The sequence below is a fragment of the Episyrphus balteatus genome, chromosome 1, assembly GCF_945859705.1.
Source record: "Episyrphus balteatus chromosome 1, idEpiBalt1.1, whole genome shotgun sequence".
NCBI lineage: Eukaryota > Metazoa > Arthropoda > Insecta > Diptera > Syrphidae > Episyrphus > Episyrphus balteatus.
In genome coordinates this window covers 124,048,936-124,065,468 of record NC_079134.1, presented here as the reverse complement: position 1 = coordinate 124,065,468, position 16,533 = coordinate 124,048,936, and the positions used below count along the sequence as shown (strand labels likewise).

The 16,533-nt window shown below is 31.7% G+C and overlaps 2 protein-coding genes across 2 annotated transcripts; one reads left to right on the top strand and one right to left on the bottom strand.

The window, feature by feature from the left end:
• The first annotated feature begins 2,711 nt into the window (after positions 1 to 2,711).
• Positions 2,712 to 4,950, top strand: LOC129907477 (opsin Rh1-like). Its single transcript, XM_055983734.1, has 6 exons — positions 2,712 to 2,859; positions 2,926 to 2,983; positions 3,124 to 3,614; positions 3,685 to 3,832; positions 4,324 to 4,601; positions 4,660 to 4,950. The coding sequence occupies exons 1-6, from the start codon at positions 2,852 to 2,854 to the stop codon at positions 4,784 to 4,786; spliced, it is 1,110 nt and encodes a 369-aa protein (XP_055839709.1). The 5' UTR covers positions 2,712 to 2,851; the 3' UTR covers positions 4,787 to 4,950.
• Positions 4,951 to 7,447: 2,497 nt separating this feature from the next.
• On the bottom strand, positions 7,448 to 10,472 carry LOC129907476 (opsin Rh1-like). Its single transcript, XM_055983733.1, has 6 exons — positions 10,341 to 10,472; positions 10,197 to 10,254; positions 9,636 to 10,126; positions 9,329 to 9,476; positions 7,783 to 8,060; positions 7,448 to 7,721 (listed from the first exon to the last, which is right to left on the bottom strand). The coding sequence occupies exons 1-6, from the start codon at positions 10,346 to 10,348 to the stop codon at positions 7,595 to 7,597; spliced, it is 1,110 nt and encodes a 369-aa protein (XP_055839708.1). The 5' UTR covers positions 10,349 to 10,472; the 3' UTR covers positions 7,448 to 7,594.
• Between the last annotated feature and the right edge of the window lie 6,061 nt (positions 10,473 to 16,533).

Below are 16,533 nucleotides of genomic sequence, written 5' to 3'. Positions count from 1 at the left end.
GAACACACTGGGCCCAAAAATGTGCCATCTCCTTTGAAAATTGTACGGAGCGATACGTAAATTGAACCAATCACTTTCACAGCAGTGTTGCCAACCCCACCTTTGTACAACTGGCACTAAGAAGATTTGTCCGCTTAATTTAGGAATCCGCTTATTTTAATGTGTGAGTCCGATTGTTTTTAGGTACCTAGTCTTTTTTCTCCGTGAAGTAACATTCTCTTCCAGGACTCTAAAAATTATAAAATGATTTTAAAGATGCTATCAAATAGTAAATTGATGTGCTTAAAATGGTTTGGGGTTAAAATTCTGCTCCAAATTCTGTTTTTCAAAATTTTTTTTTCAAAATCCCATCTTTTTTCAAAATTCAGTTTTAGAAAATTCTGTAAATAATAAAAAGAAGGGTTGGAAAACGTCAAAAAGCCCGTTTTTTAACTTTTTCCTAACCTTCTTCTTATTATTCCCAGAATTTTATAAATTATCCTCTCGCTTGAATAAGCGAGATGCTTACAGGTAATTAGATACTTTTTGCTCTCTAAACTTAGACAGTGGATAGTGCTTTTTATCCCCTCGCGAAAGTGTGTTACTACGAAATATAAATGAATATTTCACTTGTTAAATCTAATAGAGGAAAAGAAAAACTTTACGTGTATAATGGATATATGTATGTTTTATTTTGAAAAGCTAAATAAATATAAAAACTATAATTGGGAATGCTCAAACACATGTTAAGAACGAGTTATGACTAAATTAAATGCTGACGTACATGTAATGGTAAGGCAAGTTATATTAAAACAAGATCATCGCTGAAATTATTGGGAGAGATAGATTGTTGGATGATGTATGGCACATTTGATGCTGTACCAACAAAAAGGCGACAATTTATTTTACATTCATGGAAGAATAGAACGACAAATCGTTTCACTAGTTTTTTTTTTTACTTATGAGCAAAAAAAAAACACGTTCGCTCAGGGTTGCCAATTATTTAAAAAGACGGTTTGCACCCAAACGAATAATTTGTAACTTTGAGAGAGGAATCTCTGACGCGCCGCAATATCATATTGTATATCCCCCTTGGCCTGTCTCAACAAAGGATGTCTGTTCCATTTCGGACAAATTATTTGTAGAAGGGCCTTAAAACAACAGTAAGACTGTATTTTAACATTCATGTACTTGATTTAAATGATGATTTCTATTTCAGTTTAGTTTTTCTTTACGGCATCGGAAACTCTGAACACTTCGTCCTTTTCAAGTGCGAATGATAAAGAGTCTAACTTTTGTGCCTGCGCCTGAAGTCTCACAATACTAGGAAAGTTTGCGTATCCTACAACCTACAGAGTTTTGGGACTCCAAAATTACAAGTAAATCATTTCCCAGAACACAAAATAATGTAGAGGCCTGGCATCTTCGATTAAAGGTGTTAGTTGGTCGGAGTCATGCAGGGATGTACAAAATAATAAATTACTTTAAGAAAGATCTTAATACTTCTAAAACTAAATTTCAGAGTGCAAAAAAAAGGGTAGAGATTAGAGAATAAAAAAGAGGAGAAAAAGTATTTTGTAAAACAAACAAATAAAGAGAATCGTTAAAAAGAGAACAGATCTCAGCCATGTAGGTTATCTAAAGCGAATTGTTAAGAATATTGTTCTCTCCTGTCTAACGTAATTTGCTTTTCGTTATTATTATTATAATGTAATAGAAGGGAATTTGAGTTTTTATTTAAATAATTCCAATTTGGTAAAAGTAAACCAGCACGACTAAAAACAATATATAAGTTTCCAGAATTTTGAAAAGCAGGTATAAAGAAAACAAGAAAAAAGCAGAATTTTAAAGATAGAATTTTGACCCGCTCCCGCTTGAAAAATGCTTAATTCATGAACTTTAAGAATTTTCTTAAAAGTTTGTTGATATCGGTTTAAAACAATACAAATTTTATACCAATGTAATTTATATTGCGGATTTGATTAAGAGATTCCAAATTCTTTATCATAAGAAATAATATTCCACTGTAAATTTTAGAAAATTCAAAATTGAGGCCGAGTTAAATTTTTATCTTCAGATGATACATTTTTGACAGAAGGTTTTGTGCTTTTTTTTTTTTAATAAATGATCAAGAACTTAAAATAAAGAATGAAAATTTAGGAAGTAATACAACATTTTGAGTCTGCATTGAAGGAAATCAAGTTTTTTATAATAAATTTTACTTTAATGTTAAAAAATTGTTAGTGAATGTTTACCAAAAGTCTTGTATTAAAAACCATTTTATAAGGTGCTATCAGCACCAATCAGAAAACCCTCTTGATGATTTCTTCTACACTCAATCTTAAGATTTTATCATTTTACAACACCTTTTCCCAGACTATATTATTCTATTTTGATAGCTATCAGCTTTCAAATGTATTCGCTGATGGGGGGTTTTCACAACAATTGCATATATTTAAGGGTGAGTGCAATCTAAAAAGGTTTAATATTTAAACATTTGAAGCCGTTTCAATGCCAACATGTGCGATGGATGGTGGTAAATGTGCTCTATTGAATAGAAACAATGAAAAATGAAAAGACATTATTCTTTTTATTTTATTCGTTTTTTTTTATGTTATGTTAAATCTATTCTTACAAATAAAATATTGTCAGGAAAAAAAAAATATTAACATAGAATGAACCAAGTTTGTAATTTAATTATGAGAAACGAAAACTATAAGAATCAGTGCTGGGTAAGAGTGTTTGTCAAATCTACACAGCAATTTTGCTAAATAGACGAAGAAGCGCTCTATGCGAAAATAGAGCTTCGCGCACATCGAAGGATTTTTTGTTTTTATCAAAACTCCTAAGTTGAAAACGATCGTCCTGCAATATGGAAAGGTACTGTACCTCTAAGTTATTATAAGTTAACTAATTGCTATTTGTGAAAGTTTTGTTTGTTAACAGTTTGCAATATTACGGGCCACACTTTGCAGCCCTACAAAATGGCTCTGTTACGGACAAGGTAAGTCAATCTAGGATCTTATAAATTAATGGTACTTCCATAAAGCTTTATAGATGCTACTCTAGCTTCTGTAAGGCTTTATAGAAGCAAAATTGTTAGTTGGGTATTTTTCCTGTCAAACAATAAATTTCCAATTCCAGGTTACTCCCGACATGGCCCACCTTATCCATCCCTATTGGAATAGATTCCCACCAGTCGATCCTCTTATGACGAAACTACTTGGCACATTTTTGGGTGTCATGGGATGTCTATCATTCGTTGGAAATGGATTGGTTGTTTACATTTTTTCAACGACAAAATCATTAAGGACACCCGCCAACTTATTAATCCTAAATTTGGCATTTTCGGACTTTTGTATGATGGCTTCCAACTGCCCCATGATGGCTATAAATCTTTTCTTCGGAACATGGGTATTGGGCCCGTTTATGTGCGACATGTACGCAATGTTGGGCTCAGTTTTTGGCGCTAATTCAATATGGTCTATGAGTATGATTGCTTTGGATCGATATGAAGTCATTGTAAAAGGTGTTAATGGCCGACCAATGACAATAAAATTGGCTGTTATTAAAATTTTAATGATTTGGACAATGGCACTCTTTTGGACAATTGCACCAATGATGGGTTGGAGCAGGTAAAAATATTTAAACATTTCTAAATAAGTTCTCGGTTTTACAAAAGCAATCTTCACTAAATTTTTCAAGATATGTACCAGAAGGAAATTTAACATCATGCGGCTTGGATTACTTGGAACAAGACTGGAATCCAAAGAGTTATTTAATATTTTACACAATATTCGTGTATTTGATGCCTCTATTTACAATTTGCTATTCTTATTGGTTCATTATTTCGGTAAGTCATCTAAATTTTTTGGTTATTTTTCAAATTTTAGGAAAGGTTGAGAAATTGGACCGTTTTTAACCATTTCCTGAAGAAGATAAGTGAACAAGTGCTAAGAAATACGCTTACTAAAATTGCGGAGGACAACAAAAAGGACAAATCTTGTCGAATAACAAAGTCATTTTAAAAATAAAAGATCCAATTTTTGCGAAGGTTCTGCAAATAAAGAAAGACCTTATATGAAGAAAATGGTCCAAAAATCTTGTTAAATCTTCAAGAGTAGTGGAAAATATGGAATTGCAGTCTGAAGACTGCTGTTGCTGCAGCATAACTCTTTGACAAGCAAACAATTTCTTAACATAAATATCTCGATCTTTAATTTTTCAGTGTTTTTGTTGAAGGTCGCACGAAAAAATGACTACATAATTACAAATAATAAAAGTGCACATTTCTAACTTAAAAATGATACCAATTGTTCATATATTATTTTCTTATATTTAAAGGCTGTTGCAGCTCACGAAAAAGCTATGCGCGAACAAGCTAAAAAAATGAATGTCAAATCATTGCGTTCTTCGGAAGATAGTGAAAAGAGCGCCGAAGGCAAATTAGCCAAAATCGCATTGGTCACAATTTCATTATGGTTCTTTGCATGGACACCATATGGAATATTGAACTTTTTAGGATTTTTCGGTTCAGATGTACTGACGCCAACAATGACAATTTGGGGTGCAGTATTTGCAAAATCGGGTTCTTCATATAATCCAATTGTGTATGGTATAAGGTAATTAATTTATTAAATAAGATCTAGAAAATGTTCTAATAATATACTATTTCTTAAGCCATCCAAAATATCGTATTGCTCTTAAAGAGAAATGTCCTTGCTGTGTTTGTGGGGAAACTGAAGATCCAAATGCAAAAGCTAGCGATGCAACTTCACAAGCAACTAATAGTGAAACACCAGCATAAGTTCAATAAATATACTCGAAATGTATGTGTATATGAACAGAAAGCCAGCAAATTTTTTTTTAAATTTATATTAATATATAATATTTATTTATTAAGCTTTATGTAAATGTTTAGAAGTAAAAAAAAAGCCATCCTTATTTTAAAAATAATCGAAATAAAAACGCATTGACATCTTTAAGAAAAAAATATGATTTTGAAATTTTTTACGAATATCGTTGTTCCTGCTTGTTTGCACTTCTTAAAAAAAATTCGACTAAGGTACATAAGTTTAAAAAAAAAAATAATCGAAACAAAAACTATGTAATAACTTAATCAACATATATTTTTATGCGGTTGATATGTTTTAGGGATTTTTATTCAAAAATATTCTAGAGTAGTAGGTCGATTTTAAAATTTCTAATCCTAAAATGTTTTTTTATTAAATTGATGAACTTTTTGGTGCAAAGTTCAAAATAAACATCACATAAAAAAGCACCTAAATGAAAACAGTCATCATCAACATTTAGTTCACTGAGCGTGATAAGCCTTTTGCACGGGCAAAAGGTGCCTGAAGTTTGCTCACTGGCAGAGCCAGAGCAAGGGCCCTACGTTACTGCGTCAACTAGTAAAAGTAGTTCAGTTATTCATCGTTACATTAACATAACATCATGTCAAAATAACAAAGACCGAAGATAAAGAATAATTTGACTACACTACAACTAATAATTGCCTCTTTCTTCAACTCATAACATCCAATGCAAAGGCGGGCTACTTTTGACCACTTCGCTCAAAGAGAAAGAAGGAAACACCTAATTTTAAGCAGGAAAAAGAGGCATCTTGTAAATAGAGTTATTAGGGAGTATTTTAGACTATAGAGGGTCAAAAATTCTATCAAAGGTTTCAATACATAATAGACCGGGCGGACACTACAGAAACGCTCAACTCATCGAGCTAAAGAAATCCTGGCACGATTGGCTTGGTAAAGTGCATTGTGCATCTCATAGACCTAAAAGACGATATTGGTGTCAAATTAAAGGAAATACCATCTTCTTTTCAAATTCAGACGTTTTCCGGGTCAAAGGTTGTCAGTTTAGAAACGCTGCCTGTTTTAATGTTAGAAGCGATGAAAGTGAGTTTTTTCATAAAGACTTGTTTTTTGGTATGTTGGTAGTTAAGGAACTTTTTCATTATAAAATCGAAATAAGAGTCATAAGAATTTAAATACAAAACGGTGTTTTGGAAAAAGCTTGATAGATTGTTAGAAACGACCCAAAGTATATGCAAAACTACGAATAATTGAGGAAAAAGTCTCAAACAATACGTTGCGCCACTTACAACTTATCGAATTAGAAGGCGAATTTAATTTCAAATTAAAGCTAATAATGTCTCCTTTTGAATACCAGAGGTCTTCCAAGCCAGAAATTGGAGGTTAGGTCATGCCGCCTGTTTTAAGGTTAGTATCGTTTTTTACTTTTAACGTTTTCCCAGGCTGCGGGGTGAAATGTAGAGATTTGATCAAGCAGACCTCTAAATTTTAAAAGAATATGTTATTACCCTTATTTTGACATCACTGATTCTTTAATGTTTATATTAACAACATTCTATCAAAGGTTTCAATGTTTGAAAATGTTTCGAATGACAGTAATGAAAGAAATTCAAAAGAAGAAAATACGTGAAAGAAAGTTTTAAGATTGGTTTTGCACTATTCTAATTCTTCTAAATATCTGTCCATTGTGCATTAGGTGCCCAGTTGAAAGGATGGAATCGTCTTACAGTTGGCTTGTCAGGCAGCTGAAAGTCCACTTGCTAAGATGAATGAACAAATCGACAGAGAATGACTTCATCTTAAATGGCTAGCAAAAGTAAGAACAATATCAAACACCTTGATGTGTTTAACTAATAAGACATCAAGCTAGGAACCTGGTTAGCTGAAAGACTTGTTAGTTCAGTTCGAGATCCACCCTGGACTGAGAACACCGAATTCGAAATATCAAGAGGTCATAGTTGAATCGATGATTGTTAAAACAACATAAGTGATTTTTTAAATTTTTTATAAGGCGAGACCAAAACTGCTATAATTTTGAAAAGAAAGCCAATTTTTTTGTTAACATAGTCCATTTGAAATCTAAGAATGTCAATTGAGGTATTAAAATTATCAAAACATTTTAAACTCGGTCGCGTCATGGAAATTATAGCGGTTTTTTTCTCTCCTATGAAAAAACTAAAATTTCACTTATGTTGTTTTAACAATCACCAATTCAGTTGCAAAAAGTACCTACTTGAAGTTATGTATAAGCTTCTTAAAAATATATTTTTGAAAATATAAAATTTGTTTCACAATAAATTAAAAGATAATTATAAAGCTAAAAATATTTACAAAGTGACTGTTCTTAAAATATTTATGTTTTACTTACCTCCTTATACCTTTTTACGTCTCAACTGCCTAGGTTAAGTCTCTTAAAGATGCTCTATTCGTCCTCTGGAAACTCCGTTATGTTTATATTAGATCAATTATAAGTCCCTTAGTCGCCTCTTACGACAAGCGCTGTTTACTGGGATGCGCTGCAGTGATATTCTAAACCCGTCGCTGCACAGGTGCATTTAATTGTGAAGACAAAATTAATTGAAAAACCTTAAAAGTCAATTAAGAACTTGAAAAAAATAAAGAAATAAGTAAAACAAAATTTAATTTCAAAATGTCAATGCTTTATTTCGTTTTTTTTTTTTTTTTTGTTTAAAGTAAGAATGGTAACTTAGCATAGCTTAATTTTAAAAATAATAGATCACACACATATTTTCTTTTTTAAATAGAAAGTCAGAGTGTTTAAATTATGCTGGTGTTTCATTATTAGTTGCTTGTGATGTTGCATCACTAGCCTTTGCATTTGGATCTTCGGTTTCACCACATACACAGCATGGGCATTTCTCTTTAAGAGCAATGCGATATTTTGGATGGCTAAAAGGAATATATTTATGAAAATGACAAATATTTAATATTTATATCAACAATTTTTTACCTTATACCATACACAATAGGATTGTATGAAGAACCAGCCTTAGCAAATACTGCACCCCAGATGGTCATTGTTGGTGTAAGCACATCGGAACCGAAAAATCCGAAAAAGTTTAATATACCATATGGTGTCCATGCAAAGAACCATAGTGAAATTGTGACTAAAGCAATTTTGGCTAATTTGCCTTCGGCGCTCTTTTCGTTATCTTCGGAAGAACGCAATGATTTGACATTCATTTTCTTGGCTTGTTCGCGCATTGCTTTTTCGTGAGCTGCAACAGCCTGTGTGATAAAAATAGTGAAATTAGGTATAAAAAGTTAAATGGTTTCATAAATAATATGCTGAAAGTTTTTAATTTTCGCGCTTGTTAGTGAGATTTTTGTCCACTGTCACTGTGTATTAATTTTTTTGTTTTTTTAAAAAAAAGTCGTAACATTTCTTACATTGCCTGAATATTTTTTCAGCCAGCAAACCTCTTTTAGCAAATGTGCTGTTTTTCTTAGAAGTTAGCTTTCTCGAAAGTAACAATTTGTCGGTTTTCTAAAAAAAATATAGCTCAAAGAATTTGGGATAGGTTTTGTAAAAATCGCTTAAAAATAGCAATTGGATTACCATTTCCTGAGTTATAGGAGAGGAGTATCTACATATATATAATTTGTATATCATTTTAAAGGTAAAAAGTAAGGGTTCAATTTATAGGAGCCATTTTTTTTTAATTTCATCTCAGTTTTTAAAATATTTGCTTTCGAAAATTGAAATAAATTCTATTTATCAAATTGTGTTTTTGAATATCAAGATTGATTGAAATAATTCTTTTATAGGTCAGGACTTAAGTTGGCTTACCAGCAATATGAAGATTATTAAACAGCAAGGCGTGGACCGTGATGTAAGGTTACTGACATTTAAAAGGACTCTACAATTTCTTTACCTAGTCTTTTGAAAATAAAATTCAATATTTGGTGACTTTTCAGTCAATTTTTTAAAAGAAGCTACATATTTTGAGGCGTTTGGTTGTATTTTGAGGGGTAATGTATAGAAAGCCCCTTTTGTAGTGTTTTAGCCAATAGAGCCTGTAGGCGCCTGAGGTTCCCGATTCCTATTATTTTTGTTCTGCTGATTTGAATTTTGCAGTTCTTTTGCGCTGCTGGCCAATGTTTGCAGATATCAAAAATCAGTTTTTGTACCATATTAAAGTTGAAAATTGCCCAAAATTTAGTTTTGATTTCAAAAATCTAGCTAATTCGAGTTGATGTACGAAAAAATAGCCTGTAGAATAAGCTTCCGAAAAAAAATTTTACTAAAGCAACAAAAACTGACCAAGGAATAGAAGTTTGGTCGTCTGGTTTTTGGAGCCTTAAGGCTAAAACATTTATCTGATTTTAATATACCTTATTGCATATTATACCTACAGTTCAGGACGAGCAAGAACGTATAAGCTTCAAATTGTTGCTCCAACTCAGAAAGTTTCTAAAACCAAACCGATGCACTAATTTTTGTACACATTTTTTTGCACGCCTCAACTTCTAAAAGAGAATTAAATTTTACTTACCGAAATAATGAACCAATAAGAATAGCAAATGACAAATAGAGGAAGTAGGTATACAAAAATTGTATAAAATATCAGGTAGCTCTTTGGATTCCAATCTTGTTCGAGGTAATCTAGGCCGCATGATGTTAAATTTCCCTCAGGTACATATCTTACAAAAATTTGAAAAATAAAAAAAAAAAAATGTTTCATTGTACAAAAAAGTCAATTTATATTTAAAAAAAATTAAAATTAAAATTATAATTAAAAAAAAAAATAAATAATAAAATAAAAATAAATAATAAAATAAAATTAAAAAAAAAAATATTACCTGCTCCATCCCATCATTGGTGTAATAGTCCAAAACATAGCCATTGTCCATATCATTATAATTTTAATAACAGCCAATTTTATTGTCATTGGTCGCCCATTAACACCTTTTACAATAACTTCATAACGATCCAAAGCAATCATACTCATAGACCATATTGAATTTGCACCAAAAGCTGAGCCCAACATTGCATACATATCGCACATAAACGGTCCCAATACCCAAGTTCCAAAGAATAGATTTATCGACATCATTGGAGCATTTGTGGCCATCATACAAAAGTCAGAAAATGCCAGATTCAGAATCAATAAATTGGCAGGTGTTCGCAATGACTTTGTAGTAGAAAATATATACACAACCAATCCGTTTCCAACAAACGATAGGCAGGCCATAGTTCCCAAAAATGTACCTAATAATTTCGTCATAAAAGAGTCCACTGGTTCGAATTTATTCCAATAGGGATGGATAAGGTGAGCCATATCTGGCGTAACCTAAAATTGAAAAAAGAAATCCTTATATAAAATATCAGGATCAGATCCTGATAAAGTGTAAAACACTTGCCTTGTCAACCAGGGAGCCATTTGATAAGCGCGAGAAGTGTGGACCAATTAATTCCAAACTATCAAATTTTGACAAAATATAAAATTTTTTTGTGTAGTTTTGATATTTATTTTTGAAAATTAAAATGGCAAGGATAATATTTACCTTTCCATTTCGCAGGATTATTTTTCGTTCGTGAAAATTCTATCGCTCCGACACTCTACTTATAGATAGAGTGTTCTTCCGACTTCTGTAGGCCAACTGTAAATGATCTGGGAGCATTTCGCTTCAGCACCGATTTTTATACCTTTTTTCATTTAATTAAATTACATATGTGTCAGCAAATATCATTGCCGTCTTCATAATAGCAATCGCTTTATTTGTTGGCATAATAATACATATAACACAAAAATAGATTTATAATTATATTTCAATTCTTAACATTGTGCAATGGGTGGGAAAAATGTACCACATTAAATGTGCGATTTCAAAGAGTGGGTGCTATTAAAGGGTTTCGACTTTAAGATATGAATGGTGCAAAATTTTAAACGATTTAGTAAAATGCTAAGGCAATTTTAGTAAAATCTTATATATAAAATAGAGTTCGTTAAGTGTGTGTGGCCGATAAACTCGCGTTTGGCTGGTCAGATTTTGGTCGTTTTGTTTGAAAGGTATTAATATAAAAAAAAAATACCTTTTCTCTCATCTTTACATAGTTGTCAATTTGTACGAGTGAAGAAACACTCTCACTTTTAAAAAATTTTAACTAGGCTTAATTTGTAAACAAATGCATTAAGACAGGCTTTCAAAATAATTATTTTCGTTTAAAGCCTGATTTTGATTTTGAGTGAAGCAAATAAATTTTCAAAATTTTGCAAAGGAACTTATCTTGGTAAGTAGTAAACAAATTTATTAACCAAGGATTTCAAAATAATAAGTGGGACTTTGAAATAACTTATCAATCAAAGGATTTTTAGTAAACCAAATAATTTTCAACATTTTTCAAAGGGGAAGATGTTTTAATTCCTCGAATCCCAATGATAGATACCGCCAGATTTGCCATTTGAATTTAAGACTGGCATTTGTTATAACCAATAATAAGGCGCAATGCCAATCTTTAACAATGTGTAGTATTGATGGTTTTCGTGTAGGAAAACCATCTGCTCTATTTATATATATATACCTACAATAAATTGGTTAATGTTCACTACAATGAGCAGGTTCTTTTTTTTTTCTTCGGTTTAAATTTATTTTCAAACAGGTTCAATTTTTTTCAAGAGTGCATCTTTCAAACATAATGCAAATTTGCAAAAAATTCAAACTTAATGTAGTGTTGATGGAATTCCAAATAATAATAATTATATTTAAATTGAATTAAAACCAAATACATATGTAAGTGATTATTGAAGTGAAGAAAAAGTTTATAAATTTTGACATTGGATATAAATTGATTATTCTGTTTACAATATAATGATTTCATATAAAGCCTAGTACGCAGCTGAAGCAAAACGATATTTTTCATACAAAATTTCTTTAACGAAATCTTGAACGAAAAATTTCGTTTTGCTTTTTGTTTTTCAGTACGCAGCTCTAGCGAAAAATTAGAGAGTTTTCACCCATTTGTCACTTACCTTTTACTGTCCTGTGCATTTTTCTTGATTCCAAGTTAAGTGTTGAAGGTTTTTTCACTATAAATTCATTTATTTCTTGTTTTAAAAATTATTTTCTGTTGATTTTTCTTGTTTTTAAATTAATTTTGAATTTTTTTATTTTGACTTTGACAGAATACTCGACGATAGTTTTCGTTAGCATTTTCGTTGTCGACTTTGGAGACTTTAAAATTTTTCGTTTCGCATCAGCAGCGTACTAGGCTTAAGCAAGCAAAATCTTCACAAAATAATAATTATTAAATTGAATAAAAATATTAAACACAACATGTAAACAAATTCAGTTCAGTTTGATAAGCCGATATTTTGTGTTAGAAAAAATTATGTTTTAAATAATTGACTGGTTTTGTCAGGTTGTCTGCAACCATCTTCCCGGTCATTACTTTTTCAAGTCCTATAGTTTTGGTGTTTATAACTTACGTGTGATGCCATATGCCAATATGATTTCTTCTTTGACTACAAACTTGAGTTTTTGCTACCTTCATTGCACTTTTACTGTCGCAAATATTGGTATTTTCTTTTTTAAGTCTTTGACTAGTTCACTCCTCATTTGTCAAATGAATATAGCTTCCAGTGTTGGTTTTCAAAGCGCCAGATATTCATCTTCGGCAGTAAAAGGTGTCACTGTTGGTTGTCCTTTACTTACTTGTTCAAGATAATGCTCCATTTTGAAGCATGAAAATGTTACCAGGGGGGCCAATACGGGTGAATACGTGAATCGAAAAAAACTCTTCATTTTCGTTTTAACACTTTTTCGATTCATTTAAAACAAAAAAGCGATTCTCGTCCTGCGAATCATTTTTCAAAATAGTGTTACCAGGGGGGCCAATACGGGTGAATACGTGAATCGAAAAAAACTCTTCATTTTCGTTTTAACACTTTTTCGATTCATTTAAAACAAAAAAGCGATTCTCGTCCTGCGAATCATTTTTCAAAATAGTTTTATTACCTGTCGCGTGCAATTTCTAAATTTTGTTCCAAAAAGTTTATTAGAATTTCTTTTTGGGCTTGAGTAACACTCTTGCCTTTATGTTTTTCAAAAAATTATCCACTTAATATGTTTCAAAGTTTCGACTTTGAACATTCACAATCGAAAAATTTGGTGAAAGAACATAAATGAATACATGCATCAGTTTCGCACTCTTTGAACCCACCTTTCATCAGGACTTCATTTAGTTTTATAGTCTATTGGCGACTGGTTTGCTTAAAACCATCAATAGGCCAGGGAATTTAGACATAAAAGAGTTCTGACCCGGACAAAATTATATCCAGCATTTTTACTGGTGGTATGTTGGAAGAAATACCCTTACTCACATACCCAAAATCACAACGAATCCTGTATGGGGTTTGGCCACCATCATCGTCAAGAAAATGCATCAATAATGCAGTTTTCGGTTGAGCTATATCTTATAAACTAAGAGTTCTTGAGAGGTCATTATTTGTATGCTGACTCTAACAAAATTAAAACCAAATATATACGACTACTCCTTTCAATGAAGTTACTATTTTCAGTGCAACAGTTCGTATTTTCAAAAAATCCAGTTTTCAAGGATAAAATTCGACATGAACGTTTGATTTGCAGTGAGAACCAAGAACCAAAAGGGTGCATCGAAACATTTTTGTTGAAAGGGTGTTTTTTTTTTTTTAATTTTTAAAATTGGATTTAAGGGTGATAGGCTCACACAATTTGAAACTTGCCATAGGCCACAGATTCCCTGCAGAAGAATCATATCATAAAAGTGTTTTAAATGATTCCTTGTGGATTGCAAAACCAACAGTGTCTAACTCATAATCTAAAACACTTCATATACTCGAACCAATACTGTGCCCCAAAATGATCACCTTCAACGTCACAACAAAAATAGGAGGCGAAAACATAGTCTTATAAAAAATGTGAATTTTTTGGGGTAGTCGTTTATTTGATTTCAAAAATTTGATTTTTCCAAAAAATTGTTTTTTTTTTTCTAATTTTTTATTATTCTTAACAAAAAGAACGAGTGCATGGCTGGACAAGCTGCAGGCAAAATCCAGAACTGCTTAGAGAGCAGTCCGTGAGATCTATGTACACTTCGCGTCACTTGAATAGAAACAACATTTTTTTTTTAGAAAATAGCGATTGGCGCTTTGGTGAGGTAACTAAGTAGATTTTTGGTTTTGCATTTTCAAAGAGGAACTTTTAACAAACAATGTTGTTAAAACAAAAAACCCAAAACAGAAACCGTATGGCTTCTAGTTGCGTTTTTTCGCAATACCTCACAAAAAACAGTGTTTTTTTTGCGTCACTTGAATAGAAACAAGCTCTTAAATTAGATAAAAATGAGAAAAATCATGAAAAACACTAATTATAGTAAAGCAATATTAAGCTTTGACATTATTTGCACATTATAACCAATTATGGGCTACGAGCTACCACAGAAAATGCATAAATAGAATTTAACATTGAAAATGCACTTCTACTGTACACAATCGTGGACCTAATTGGAGAAACTGATAAAAGTGTTTGGTAACTTCTTAAAAATTAAGAAAATGACATTTTCTACAATTTAAGGATTGAATAAGTGAAATAAACTTTCGTTTTTATCCGGAATGCATCTGTTTTGTTTTTATTGTGTTGTTTTTTTCTTGAACTATCCTTGTGCAATCTCTAAGACGGTTGTTCTTCCACGTTCCTAAACTTGCCAAGAGCTTCTATAATTATTTCTTTGTACTTTTACAGCATCTGTTTTTGAAGCTTGAAGCTTCAATTTTGCTATTGCACATCATAAAAACAAAGCGTATTACTATAACACATTTTAGTGCCCTTTATTGGCGATGCGATAAAGGTTATTCTTTTATAAACCAATGAAATAGGGCTAATATTAACGTGGTCCATCGGAGTTGGTATGTTTTCCTTTAAAAAACCACTCTTTACCTCACTACTTTTCAGTTCGAATGCAACTATAAAATAGTTAACTTTTTTGTAATCTTAGTAGAACTTAAAATGTTGTTATTTTGCATTTTGAGGCTTTGTTATTGTTGTGCAACTTTTATAACTTCCAGGATGGAACAAACCAACACGTTTCCATCGCACTAACACCACGTTTTTGACCGATTTTAGCCGCAAAGTGAAGAAAATTGCAGCTAGTTTTTAAGTTATTTTTTTCTCTGCTCGTGACTTGGGTCTCACCTGTCTTATTTTTTGATTTGATCACTAGTTTACGATATTTTAAAAATTATCTCATCCAAATTTGGCAAATTTTCCAATATCTTTCTGGATTTTGCATAGTGCAGGTGCATTTCCAATGTTAGCTGCTATTTATGCATTTTCTGTGGTGCCTATTGGTAGCTCGTAGCCCATAATTGGTTATAATGTGCAAATAATGTCAAAGCTTAATATTGCTTTACTATAATTAGTGTTTTCCATGATTTTTCATCATTTTTATCTAATTTAAGAGCTTGTTTCTATTCAAGTGACGCAAAAAAAACACTGTTTTTTGTGAGGTAATGCGAAAAAACGCAACTAGAAGCCATACGGTTTCTGTTTTGGGTTTTTTGTTTTTACAACATTGTTTGTTAAAAGTTCCTCTTTGAAAATGCAAAACCAAAAATCTACTAAGTTACCTCACCAAAGCGCCAATCGCTTTTTTCTAAAGAAAAAATGTTGTTTCTATTCAAGTGACGCGAAGTGTACATCGAAAAAAAAGGAGAGACGAGCACCTAATTTAAAGACAAAAGAAGAAAAAACAAGCGGTCGAATCTATCGAAAGATGATTCGGCAGGGGTTACATCAGGAAATTCTTAAAAAGGGTGAAACAATATATGTAGAGGAAAAACATCTTCTTAGATATCTTAGATGTAACAATAACGAAGAAAAAAATAATAAAAAATTATTAAAATTATTTTTATTTTAAGTGGAGTGATTGAATATAATTCAATATAAGTTCAAGTGACCCCAACTCCAAAAATGTTAGTAAGGTTACGACAGATCTAACTGATGAGCCCACTGTCGTACCTAGGCGAAACGCTTTATAAAAAATTTTGGAGTTGAGGTCACTTGAACTTATATTGAATTATATTCAATCACTCCACTTAAAATTAAAATAATTTTAATAATTTTTTATTATTTTTGTTATTTTTTTCTTCGTTATTATATAAGCCTGACCACGAACATACATTTTCTAAGTGTCTGAAGTTAAACGAATTCCCTTAGAATATTATAATTCACAGTATATTCATGCTGTGAGTTTTATATAGTGTCGGTAAACATCGACCAAAATAAGGCGTCTTAGTAAGGGTACAGGGCCCAACCCATAGAATCCGTTGCGTCCGTTCCGTCGAAGTTTTCAACTGACAGCTCGATAAAATACACACGTTCTTATGGGAAGCGACCCATAAGCGACGGATCGGACGGAGACGGACGGATTCGTCGGAAGAAGTAGCCCAACTTTCTACTTTTTCATCCGTCGGTCGTATCCTTTGACATTGGTTGTCAACAATAGACCAGTTCGATTTTCTGTTTCTGAGTGCACGCCGGGGAATTTCAGAACTAAGAACTGTATTCTTTTCTTCTCCGATTTTATGAATTGTGAACTTTAATTGTATATTTGTGAAGAAATTTTAATAAAAGTAACATTTAAGGATATATCTAATAAATTATATCAATTAAATACTCAAATTCTGTTGTAGAGTTCAATTTTACTATGCCAAAGTCA

What these genes read in the sequence shown, in the direction of transcription:
- LOC129907477 (XM_055983734.1), top strand. An exon ending in CTTATTGGTTCATTATTTCG is followed by an intron (nt 3,833 to 4,323) that starts GTAAGTCATCTA and finishes TTATATTTAAAG; the next exon opens with GCTGTTGCAGCTCACGAAAA. An exon ending in CCAATTGTGTATGGTATAAG is followed by an intron (nt 4,602 to 4,659) that starts GTAATTAATTTA and finishes CTATTTCTTAAG; the next exon opens with CCATCCAAAATATCGTATTG.
- LOC129907476 (XM_055983733.1), bottom strand. An exon ending in ATGGCTCCCTGGTTGACAAG is followed by an intron (nt 10,127 to 10,196) that starts GCAAGTGTTTTA and finishes TTTCAATTTTAG; the next exon opens with GTTACGCCAGATATGGCTCA. An exon ending in CCTATTGTGTATGGTATAAG is followed by an intron (nt 7,722 to 7,782) that starts GTAAAAAATTGT and finishes TATTCCTTTTAG; the next exon opens with CCATCCAAAATATCGCATTG.